General features: G+C 50.1%; 1 protein-coding gene across 5 annotated transcripts in view; it reads right to left on the bottom strand.

Annotated features, from left to right (window-relative positions):
* ttll4 (tubulin tyrosine ligase-like family, member 4) overlaps positions 1-7,714 on the bottom strand; it is a 27,113-nt gene extending 19,399 nt beyond the window's left edge. For 4 of the 5 annotated variants that reach the window (XM_080536379.1, XM_080536383.1, XM_080536381.1 and 1 more), the window contains exons 1-4: positions 7,617-7,689; positions 6,879-6,991; positions 5,412-5,475; positions 3,355-3,473 (exon numbers count right to left, since the gene is read on the bottom strand). In XM_080536379.1, the coding sequence (XP_080392505.1) occupies positions 3,355-3,473; positions 5,412-5,475; positions 6,879-6,954 (259 nt within the window). In that variant the 5' untranslated portion in view covers positions 6,955-6,991; positions 7,617-7,689. Of the gene's footprint in view, positions 1-3,354; positions 3,474-5,411; positions 5,476-6,878; positions 6,992-7,616 lie in introns of all 5 variants that reach the window. The other variant, XM_080536380.1, reaches the window with a different exon arrangement.
* Between the last annotated feature and the right edge of the window lie 4,995 nt (positions 7,715-12,709).

Here is a 12,709-nt window from a genome sequence, read left to right as displayed (position 1 = left end):
TGCGATACCGATATCAATCCAATATTTGTATTTATTGTTTTACTCCTGAATAATAACAAATACTTCCCCAGTATATAGTCCACAACATCAGTTGGCTATTAAAGACTGCCAGCCTTTATTCAAGCAACAAAAACAGTACTCTGCAGTACTCAGTGACCAACTGGTTTAAAGTTAAAACAATTTAAACTGCAGCATTCAGCATTGTAGAAAAAAAAAAGAGTTACTGTCTGATTTCTAGTTTTAGTGCCTTCATGTTTTTATTCTATTTATCTTCTCTTACAAATGGCAAATCAATTATAGCACCCTTTTTAAAAGTGTAGCCTAGTGACGCTGCTGGTGAGACCAGAAACCAGTCGCAGAATCAAAGGGGTGTCAACAATATCTGCTTTTCATAACAGGCAACTTGAAGTACCACTCGATATAATATATAACAGTTTAACGATCACTAAATACTTATAATCTATGGGTTGGATTCACTGTTGCCAGAGGCTACCGGTAAGTGATACCTGTCTTGTAAACATACTTTCGTTTTAGAACGAAACGTTAGCCGCTAGCAGCGTTTTTAGCAGTCACCATTCTTGAGCAAAACATTGATACAAACAAACATTCAAATACTCGTGTCGTCTTGAGTTTTTTCCCGATTTCAATGTATGACGCATCATGTAGTTTCAGAATATGTAAACAACCGAAAAATTACATAAGCAAATGGTTTATGATTTCACCAGCTAGCATCATAACATTGTCAGACTCATTACACACAGGTAGCTACTAGCCAACTCTCATGCCCGTGACCACTGACTACTACTGTTGTCATCACGTGAGTGACACGCCGGATCGCGAGCCCCAGATCGCTGCCTATTTTTTTTCTGGTGCGATCTGCGATCCAGCATTCAGGACCAATATCGCGGCGATATGCGATATCAATATCGGATCGGGACATCCCTATCCCTGACCTCTGACCCTGACCCCTGAATCTCCACTGGAACACACAGCACACACGTCTATGACCCCTGACCTCTGACCCCTGTATGTCTATACACACCCTGACCTCTGAATGTCCAGTGGTGCACAGTGGGCACGAGAGAGACAGGTACACCTCACCCTGCGTGGTGCACAGTGGGCACGAGAGAGACAGGGAGAGCAGGAACCTCCCACTGAGACCTGGGCTACACAAAGAAGGCGGACTCGTCTGAATCCGCGATGCTTTGATAACGTTTGACACCTTGCTGGTTACACAACTCAGACGATTGCGAGAACTGCCTCCGTGCCGTCGGCGATACGGGAGCGTGTTGATAACGATGACGCAGACACTCACGTTAGCGTGAACCTTTTCCGGTGAAAACCGGATATAAAACAAACACAGGACTTCTTTGACTACCAGTGGTTTACTCAACATGGACATGGAAGTCCAGGCCAGGGTTCCCACACCTTCTGAAACATCACATTCAAGCACCTTTCAAGGACTTTCAAGACTCAATTCCCTCAAATTCAAGGACCCAACACAGCATAGTTTGAGACAGACCTAGATGACAATTTATATAATAGGAACTATCCGCTCACACACAACAATTAAAAAGAGAGGCTTGAATGTGTGAACACTAGATGGTCTCTTGCCTTCTCTACCACAGCACAGAAAAACAATATATTGTGAAATATGTGTAAAGCAATACAGAGACTTATTTACTAGTTGACGAGCTAAGTAAAACATTTTTGAATATATATATATTTTTTAGAGAGAGAGAGAGAGGGGAATTCAAGCACTTTCAATGACCCATGTCTATTTGCCGGTTGAGAGAGGACGCTGGCGTTGCTTGTTTCGCCGCTTCTCCGCCCGAAATCTAGGTGTAATTTGCAGTACACAGAGGAGATTGTCCTACAGACACTTAGACTTAGATTTAGTAATCAAAAAATTAATTAGACCGCTATACTTTCTTTTTTGTTTCTTTTTATTATTAGCCTACTACTCAATCTTTTCAGTTTGTAAAGGGTCTTTGAGTGTCTAGAAAAGTGCTATATAAGTCTAATGTATTATTATTATTTTCAAAAACTTTTAAGACCTTGATTTTTCTCAAATTCACAAACTTTCAAGGACTTCAAGGACCCGTGGGAACCCTGACAGGCGTTGTTAACTTATTGCTTACCATAGCAGCTGCAGCGCAGTTAAATTCTACATTGTAGTGTTATTACTACTACTACTACTACTACTACTACTACTACTACTACTACTACTACTACTACCACTACCACGACCACTACTACTATTACTATTACTACTACCACTACCACTACCACTACGACTATCACTACCACTACCACGACCACGACTACCACTACCACTACCACTATTACCACTACCACTACTACCACTACTTTCGTATCGACACGCGCATGTCCTGTGTGACGTAGTGTGCTTCCAGGTCACACTGGCACATGCTGAATCACTTCCTGGGTCTACAAGCAGCACACACATGCCCACGCGTGTACTTGAATGATCCTGTGATACGTGATTCCGTGTAGGCTGGAGAATCTTTGTGCGACGGTGTGAAAACGCTTTGTGTGGCCAGAGATCAGATTGCGTATTGCCGCTGTGTAGCCATGCCCTCAGACACAAAGGACTTGTTCTAGATTAAGCTTAATCCTTAACTAAACCAATACATATGTGACACAGTCTGATCATTTGGTCCACATGTCGGCAACCAATCAGACTTTTCTTTTGAAACACAGAAGTACGTTTCAACGTTGTTGAGAATCACGACACAAACTCGCTAGTCAAGCCTAAATACTGCAACAACACAATGGATTGGGAGAGTAATCCCCCACTGCTACCTAGTTAACTATAACTCTACTTTACATTGTTAGCAGGCTCACAAAACAAGCTGTGTTAGCTGACTAGCGACGTGTCATTGATTTTCAACAAAGCAGAATTGTATTCACAGTTTTTGAAAGAAAAGTCCCATCATTACATCAGATCCCGACATGAGGACCAAAGCATTAGAACGTGACACATATTTAACCAGGGATTTCCCATTGGAAAAGTGATGTCGTCCAGTCTGTTTGTGCACAAGGGCATAACGATGTCCACAAATTCAAAACAATGGTATTGTCATTGCCTGGTGGATGTCATGTGATGTGTGATGTGTGTGTGATGTGTGTGTGATGTAGCCAGGTCTGTGGTCGAAGACACAGACAGATAAAGAACACAAACCAGCCTAGGAATCTCAAGTCTTAATAACTGAATTCAGAGCCTGAGCCAGTGGGAGGTGTTGTGTTGGGGGGGTCCAGTGGGAGGTGTTGTGTTGGGGGGGTCCAGTGAGAGGTGTTGTTGTGTTGGGGGTCCAGGGGTCCGGTACTGACCTCTCTCGTTGGCGGTGCTGAAGTACAGCGTGGGGGGTATGTGGGGGAACTGACTGGGTACGAGCGCCGGCCGCTCCACCCTCTCCTCCTCCACATCAGGGCTCATCGGCTCCTCAACACTGATGACACACACACACACACAGGCGCACACACACACACACACACACACACACACACACACACACACACAGGCACACAGGCACACACAGGCACACACAGGCACACACAGGCGCGCACACACACACACACACACACACAGGCACACACAGACACACACACACAATAAGAAGGATTACAGCAAGCAAATTCAAAACAATGGTATTGTCATTGCCACATTCTCTCTCTAAGACACATTCAGATAAAGAACATAAACCAGCCTAGGAACTTAACTAAACAAGCAGAAATAGCTACGTAATAATTTATTTATTTTATTATTTATTTTAAAGTAAAAACTACATTTTTTTTTTTTAAGTAATTTTTTTCAAGAGGGGGGCAGTCCCACTCATATCTTTTCTTTATTGTGATAGAGACCGTAGAGATTAGACAGGAAGGATGGGTGAGAGCGAGAGAGGGGATGACATGCAGGACATGTCCGCGGCCGGAATCAAACCGGGAACCCTGCGGTTACATGGTCAACACTTAGTCCGCTACGCCACCTAAGCTCCCCATGATGTTGAGTTGACACAGCTAGCATCCCAGCCATGGCAGGCACACAGGACCACATCACAAACACGCTAAAGCTAGCCGGACGGTTTCCCACAGATTCTGCCTGCCGTTATCAAAGCCACACACAGCCATTTTAACTGAACGAAAGACAAAACCAAAAGAGGCCTTTTAAGTCACACTAACCTTCGCCCATGACAAAGCCAACCAATCAAATCAATCAATCGTTAATCGTATCCATTGCCAAAAAATCACTCCTCGCCTTTGTATCAAAATCTCATCAACTACGAAAAACGGTCTGATCACTAACAGGCCGCAGAATCGACCGTTTGGAGAAAAAAAATGAAAAAAACTCACATGACAGTCATGTAGGATGATACTGTGTCTTCCCTGGCCTGGCCTCCCCTGGTCTTAAAACAAACAGTCCTATCGCACCGGGAGTGAGTGGCATTGAGTTGCTACTCTACTGAAACTCCACAGACTTTGGGGGGTCAGGAGAAGAAAGAGGGAAAAACAAACAAAACAACAAAAAAAACAGCCTAATACAAATCAACAAATCAGCTGGCTCCGTCATCGCCGTGACAATGGGTCCCACGGGCCAAGCACAATCCAAACCCCCCCATTATGAGGTGAGGATGGTTCCACTTTTATCAATGATTGACAATTGGGAGACCTTTCCACCGGTCTCTGTGCTTTCAAGCTTTTCACCCCCGCGGCAAACGCTAGAACAGGAAAAAAAAAAACTACAATTCTCTTCAGGTTTTTTGTCATTACGCCGGACCTGTCAGGTGCTGTTGGGAGGGGGGGGCGGGGACACAGGCTCACAGGTGGTGAAAGGCTCTTCTACAAAGATCTAGGCACAATAGGATGACACCCCTACCGCTGTCTTCACACAGTGTTGGTGTGTTCCCTGACATCCATTGTCCTGTTTGTTCAGCGAGGGGTTAATATGTGTCAAGTGTGGTTTGACTTCCTGACAGCTGACTTCTTCATTCTCTCGTTTGGAACGAGCCGAACTTTCAACCCGGTTGAACTCGATTGTGAAGATGACCTTTCCAGCCAGCCGTGTGTGTACCGACAACTGACCTTACTGACCTCGCGGACTGAAAATTACATTTGTTTTTGCTTCATTGTGACAATACTTCTTTAAAAAAACAGAGAACGGCTCATTCAAGTAGTCAATAAAAAATTTGGGTAAGCCTTTTTTATTTAAGTTTTACTTACGTTTTAATTTTTATTTTAATCATTTTAAATGTTTTTGGATGTACACAGTGTACAAACTATTCCAACAATATTGTCGTCATTATTATTATTATTATTATTATTATTATTAAACATCTGATCTAATTGAGCTTTAATCACACTGAAAAACACGAACAGAAAAAAACACGTACCTTGACGGGAGTACGATAGAAGTGGTGGACGAGGCGTCATTCATCGAGGAGCAATCTGACCCATCTGTGAAACAACATCTGATTCAATTATGTCATCTACACACCCACACCCTCCCAGCCACACAACAAGCCACACTATCAATGACAACCACACAGCTCCAATCAAGTGATCAGATTCCCTCATAGTGGAAATGTTAAACGGCAGTTGGGCGCTACGGGAGGCCTTTGCCGTCTTCACTACCCTGGCTGGAATGAGCTTCCCACGGCTGTCAGAACTGCAGAGTCACTCCACATCTTCCGTCAAAGACTGAAGACCTCCATCTTTTCAGGCTACACCTTAACTGCTCCTCCTGAGACATCTACTACCCCCCAGCACTGTGCCTCCTGAGACATCTACTACCCCCCCAGCACTGTGTCTCCTGAGACATCTACTACCCCCAGCACTGTGTCTCCTGAGACATCTACTACCCCCCAGCACTGTGTCTCTTGAGACATCTACTACCGCCCAGCATTGTGTCTCCTGAGACATCTACTACCCCCCAGCACTGTGTCTCTTGAGACATCTACTACCGCCCAGCACTGTGTCTCCTGAGACACCTACTACCCCCCAGCACTGTGTCTCCTGAGACATCTACTACCGCCCAGCACTGTGTCTCCTGAGACATCTACTACCCCCAGCACTGTGTCTCCTGAGACATCTACTACCCCCCAGCACTGTGTCTCCTGAGACATCTACTACCCCCCAGCACTGTGTCTCCTGAGACATCTACTACCCCCCAGCACTGTGTCTCCTGAGACATCTACTACCCCCCAGCACTGTGTCTCTTGAGACATCTACTACCGCCAAGCACTGTGTCTCCTGAGACATCTACTACCCCCCCAGCACTGTGTCTCCTGAGACATCTACTACCCCCCAGCACTGTCTCCTGAGACATCTACTACCCACCCAGCACTGTGTCTCCTGAGACACCTGCTTCCCCCTATACTGTGTCTCCTAAGATTTCTACTTCCCCCCTTGTACGGTTTCTCCAGTGTAAAAATCATAATCTTTCTTTCTTTCTTTCTTTCTTTCTTCTTCTATCACAACGACTGCCAATGGCCCCTGGCCTGAGCTATTACTCTTCCTGCTACGACTGATGAAATGATGATTCACTTGGGTATGTATTGATTGTAAGTCGCTTTGGAATAAGGCGTCTGCTAAATGCCAAAAATGTAAAATGTAAGTAGGAAGTAAGCCTTGAGAACTCGAGCCTAGGGGGCAGGAGCCTATCTCCTGTTTCCGTAGCGTGAGGCGGCTTGATGTACAAGTACACCCCCCCTGGACATGGCGCTAGTATGTCGCAGGGTCTTACCCCCCCAATCCAACCCTTAATACCCCCGCCCCAATCCAACCCTTAGTGCCAAGTCGCTTTGGAATAAGGTTTTGGGAGCAGCCATTTTGGGTAAATGCCAAACATGTAAACGTACCGTCATTGTCGTCGTCGCCGCTACAGTCGTCCTCCAGGTCGTCAGGAAGCTCCTCCTCCTCGCCGTCCTGGAGCATGGCAACGCTCTCCTGACTACGGACGGACAGGAGACAACTAAACACACAGAAACGTCCTCAGTTATCCTTTTCCACATTGTTTTGGTTGGTAGTGGGTGAGTGAGTGAGTGTGTCAGTGAGTGAGTGAGTGAGTCAGTCAGTCAGCCAGTCGGTGAGTGAGTGAGTGAGTGAGTGAGTCAGTCAGTCAGTCAGTGAGTGAGTGAGTGAGTCAGTCAGTCAGTCAGCCAGTGAGTGAGTGAGTGAGTGAGTGAGTGAGTGAGTGAGTCAGTGAGTCAGTGAGTCAGTGAGTGAGTCAGTGAGTCAGTGAGTGAGTGAGTGAGTGAGACAGTCAGTCAGTCAGTCAGTCAGTGAGTGAGTGAGTGAGTGAGTGAGTGAGTCAGTGAGTAGCACCCTCTGAACTCTCTCCGGCTCGATCGACAATAAAGCAGCAAGCAAGACAGCTGACTTGTGAAATACAGTTCCCCACACAATGCATCTTAATCCCCCTACTATTACACACTGTGAGCCTCCCCTGGACAACACAACACGAGAGCGCTATGTTTGGATAGCACCCTTGAATTACAGAGCGACTGAGGCAGTCGCTAGCCATTCTGGCTCATTGTTAGCGCCCCCCCAACCCACCCCCAAAACCGCTACGTTTGGTCACATGACAGGGGACTCACCCAGAGCCGTCTGAGCCCTCCGAGGCCTGCAGCTCTTCCAGGGGCGATGGTGGTGGGGGGGGGGGAGGAGGGGGAGGGGTGGCGTTGCCCCCGCCCCTGGAGGGCCTGGGTGGGGGGGGGGCCGGTGGTCTCCTTGGTGAGGTGTATGGCAGATATCTGGGTGGTCACTGAATAGACGGAAGGCAGCAGAGGAGGTCCAGACTCCTCCTCCTCCTCGTCCTCGTCCTCCTCGGAACTGTCTGGCGTGGCACTGGCACTGGCACGGGCCTGGGGGGGCAGTGGGGTCACTGCCCCCCCTCCTCCTGCAGCGCCGGACGACACCAGAGAGGCGAGAGGAGACGGCGCTACCACGCTACCGTTCGCTGCGGCGGTGGCGCTGTTGAGGCCGGAGGAGGCGTTGGACGTCTCCATGGAGACCGAAGAGGCCTCCTCCTCCTCCTCCTCCTCCTCCATCTCATCCTCGTCCTCGTCCTCGTCCTCGTCTCTGTCGCGAAGGCAAGGTGGCGGTGAGGCTTCAGGTTTGGCTGGAGGAATGCTGTGGCTGCGCCCCGGGGGACCAGGGGGGGGTGACGGCGTCTTCTTGGCTTCTTGGCCCGTCTTGACCGTGACGTCCGGAGATCCGCGACAACGGAGATCTGCCACGTCGCTGGCCCCGCCCCCCCCCGGCGCTCTGAGGTGACCGTTGACGGTTGTGGTTGTGGTCGTCCCGTTGTTCCTGGGCGGCTGGCAGCTGCCCCGCGTCAGCCTCAGCACCGCCTCCGTGAAGTTGACCTCGGGGTAGGGGACGACCACCACTTTGCGGACGACAACCCCTCCCCTCTCCGGTCCCTCCGGACGACCCCCCCGGAGGAGGGAGGGGTTACAGCGGGGTCCCAGCGGACGGCGGTGGCTGCTCCCCCCTCCCCCCTCCCTAACCTCCCCCCCGGGCGACACCAAGCTCGGATCCTGGAGCCTCCAGATCTGATCCTCCAGCGCCACGGCGTCTCGGGACCGTCCGTCCGTCTGCGGAGGAGAAGAAGGCACGGTGAATCTCGGCACCGCCGCCGGTAAAGTGTTTTTTTTGCCCCCCTCGCCGCCCCCCCTGTCCCCGGCGTCGTCATCCCCCCCCCGGCGATAGGAGGAGGAGGCAGGGCGGACGACAGGAGGCAGGCCGGACGACAGCAGACCGGACGACAGCAGCTTGGTGGTCGTTAAGTCCGTCCTTTCGGTTGAGGTTTCCTGCCTGGGCTGCTGGGAAGGCACTTTACCCACCGTGGCGGGCCTGGTGGCGACTCCCCCCCCCTTGCCGTTGTCCCTCAGCTTGCCCTTGCTGGTCCAAAGGGAGGACTGGTTGGTGGGCATGATGGTTGATGTGCTTTTTTTCCCTGCCCACGAGGCGTCGGTCTGCGGGGGGGAGGCGTTCGGCGGAGAGGTGCACGTCGGATAGGATGCGGCGACAGGTTGGGACGAAAAGGCCCTTTTGCCCAACAATCCCGACCTCAGCTTCAGAGAGTTAGAGTCCGAGTTAGAAGAGTCGGGTAGCCGGTACCTTTGTACAACAGCTGGCGGCTCCGACTGACGGGGTTTACGGTTCGCAGCAGCGACGTTGTCGTCAGCGCTGCCGGCCTGCTGCTGTGTACTCTGACAGACACTTGACTGACGACGACCATTACTGAGGCTTTTATTAACGCAATTAGCGCCCGCGCTCCAGGGGCGCTGAGCCTTGTTCGCTAGCAGGGAAGAAGAGGCCGCAGGCACAGAGTTGTAGGCACGTAGTGGCGGGGGCGGAGTCCCTGAGGCACGGTGGTGGAGGTCTCGGGCCTTTCCCACCCCCTCAGAGGCCTGGCCGGAGGCCGGGGAGGGCTGGAGAGGCTTCTTCTCGACAGGGCCGGGGCTGGGCGTAGTGCGGCTGCTCGCAGCATGAAAGACAGCAGACTTGGCTCGAACGACGAGGGTCGACTGGGAACGCCTTGTTCTCAAGTCTTCAACTCCACTGGAGGCCATCAATCGCCATCTCACACCGACCCGGCATGAACTTTGGCAGACACATGAAGGGGACTCGGGGAGGGAGGAGGGTGGGGGTCAACTTGCCACTGAAAGACAAGACAAGTCATGGGTAAAAGTTATTAGAAAGGAAACCACCACAACAACAACAACTTGGGTCTGTCATATGTTTAGGAGTGATACACTGGATCCTTGTAGGCCTATTTCGTGGTCTAAATTATAATGCTGCATTCAAGCTAGTAGTACTGAATCTTGTTTTGACAATAAAGAGTATTGTTTTTCCAATGTTATTGTTTGACAGAAGTAGCAGAGAATAAACATGGTAGTGTGTGTAGGTTGCTAGACAGCACAGTTAGCTTATTGTTTATCAGCAACAGTAATAAAAGTCCTTATCTCGTGTCACATATGAGCCGGTGGTCAACCACGTGGCAGCTATCAGCCTATCACCATGACGCCAGCACACTAGCCGACACGTTTTTTTTCTTCACAATATTTTTATATACCAACATCAAAGACGAGACAACAAAAGAGAAACATACAATAACAAAATTCACAAACATAGACACACACAACTTGCAGCTGACACGTTAGCATCGTTAGCACTGTCTTCACTCCCGGCGTTCAGAACGTCGGATATAGGCTGCGTTCGTACATTCACTCTGAGGCCGCCGGAGCGCACACTGGGTTCGACGTCATAAAGGGACCGAGTCATCTGATTGGACGAGAGGCATTCCAAGAGTGCTGATCAGACTTCCAGAGCGAATTTAACGAACGCAGCCACTAGCCAGCTTGGCTACCGTCGCTAACTAAACCTGTCAGGCGAGACCGTTTGTCTGGAAAAATGGGACAATTGAATGTTATTATAAAGCTACCAGCGAGCTGTATGAACTCATACTGAACGATATTAAAGTCACAGCTTAAAGAAACCCCACACAGTCATGTCCACTAGAAGCAGCGAGGCTAAGCTAGCTCACTGGCTAGGCGGCCCTGTGTACAGCACACATGTGTAATGTATTTAAAGCACTTTGAATCGCCCCTCTGTTGTATGAAATGTGCTATACAAATAAACGTAGTCACATAAGGAACGGTTCCTACCGTACATGTGAGTCATGTTCACTGCGTCTCACAGCAAGCAACATGTTTATCTACCCAAACACACACTCACACGAGCTATAATGTCTCTACTTCTATCTACCACATGTCTGCCTGGTAACATGTCTGTTGTTAGTCAAACTCAAACACGTACCTGAGTCCGCCGCTGCCAACACTGACCACACCGCCAGACCCGTGTCTCTGTCTCTGTCTCTCTGTCTGTACACACACCCGACCGGCAACACCGGGAAGCGTGTCTCTCCGTCTCTAGTCTGCACGGACACACACACACCCGGTAACACCGGGAATCCCTCCCTCGCTGCATCCTAGCAACCACAAACCATTGCACCACTGGGGGCTGTGGTCCGGTGTCTCTGGTCCGGTATCCTGGTCCGGTGTCTCTGGTGAACCCGGTGGTTCAGTGTCCCTGGTCCGGTGGTTCAGTGTCCCTGGTCCGGTGGTTCGGTGTCCCTGGTCCGGTGGTTCAGTGTCCCTGGCCCGGTGGTTCGGTGTCCCTGGTCCGGTGGTTCAGTGTCCCTGGTCCGGTGGTTCAGTGCCCCTGGTCCGGTGGTTCGGTGTCCCTGGCCCAGTGGTTCGGTGTCCCTGGTCCGGTGGTTCGGTGTCCCTGGCCCGGTGGTTCAGTGTCCCTGGTCCGGTGGTTCGGTGTCCCTGGCCCGGTGGTTCAGTGTCCCTGGTCCGGTAATTCAGTGTCCCTGGTCCGGTGGTTCAGTGTCCCTGGTCCGGTAATTCAGTGTCCGGTGGTTCGGTGTCCCTGGCCCGGTGGTTCGGTGTCCCTGGTCCGGTGTCTCTGGTCCGGTGGTTCAGTGTCCCTGGCCCGGTGGTTCGGTGTCCCTGGCCCGGTGGTTCGGTGTCCCTGGTCCGGTGGTTCAGTGTCCCTGGCCCGGTGGTTCGGTGTCCCTGGTCCGGTGGTTCGGTGTCCCTGGTCCGGTGTCCTCCTGGCCCGGTGGTTCAGTGTCTCTGGTCCGGTGTCCTCCTGGCCCGGTGGTTCAGTGTCTCTGGTCTGGTGTCCTCCTGGCCCGGTGGTTCAGTGTCCCTGCTCCGGTGTCCTGGTCCCTGCCCCGGTGTCTCTGGTCCTGTGTCCTGGTCCAGTGTCCCTGGTCCGGTGTCCTCTTGGCACAAGTGGGACGGCGCCGGTTGAACTTGATACATTACTGGACCACTTCAGTTGTGCCAAACACGCCGCAACATGATCTGAAAACAGTTCAATCACAAACGACAACAAACTTAAATGTTTCATCCTGGCTTTCGTGAGGCACCTGCATGCATGGCACACACATCCAAACCTTGGATGAAACACTTGAAAAGTTCTACCAGGAAAAAACAAGGCAGACATAAAACAGGGAGGTTTTTATCACATTGTATCCCGTATATATTATGTAAATTACCATTAATATTTGATTTGATTTTCAAGAGCTCTTGGATCAAACAAATCACCTGGATATTGGATACTCCTTTACAACAGAATCAAGTAACCCAACTACCAGCATCTCACATGCAGTTAGGATTAAATATGCATAGTGACAAACCACTTGCAATTCAACCGGAGAGGAAGCCATTCTGCGCCGAGACACCTCGAACACCCACACACATTCTGTCCTTTTGTTGCTTGGGATCAACACAATCCTAACACAAAGACATGAGTCAAGGGTCTAGGGGCCCTAATTAAAGTTTATGGGCCTGCCTGGACATTTCTTGGTCAACTGCCCAAGCATTAAGCACACACAAGTCCAGCCAGTGTGGCAGGAGAACTGTGATCTCTTGTAGGCTATAACCAACCATAGCAATAGAATTGCATCATCTAGCATACGTTATAATCAAATTATTGCACGACTTCTGCCTAGAATCACGCATGTGTTTGCCAGATTGAGAGGAGACAAGTCAAGTCTGGGTATAACCAACCACTGATCTATGGGTGTGACGGCTGTCTGTCTTCCTCCTAAAATCAATGACCAGCTCCTTGGTTTAGCATATGGGAGATAGTGGGGTAGTGGTGGTAT

This window comes from Nansenia antarctica, assembly GCF_963989245.1.
Source record: "Nansenia antarctica genome assembly, chromosome: 7".
Taxonomy (NCBI): domain Eukaryota; kingdom Metazoa; phylum Chordata; class Actinopteri; order Argentiniformes; family Microstomatidae; genus Nansenia; species Nansenia antarctica.
Note: the sequence above shows the minus strand (reverse complement) of the source record. Positions and strands in the feature narration are given on the sequence as shown.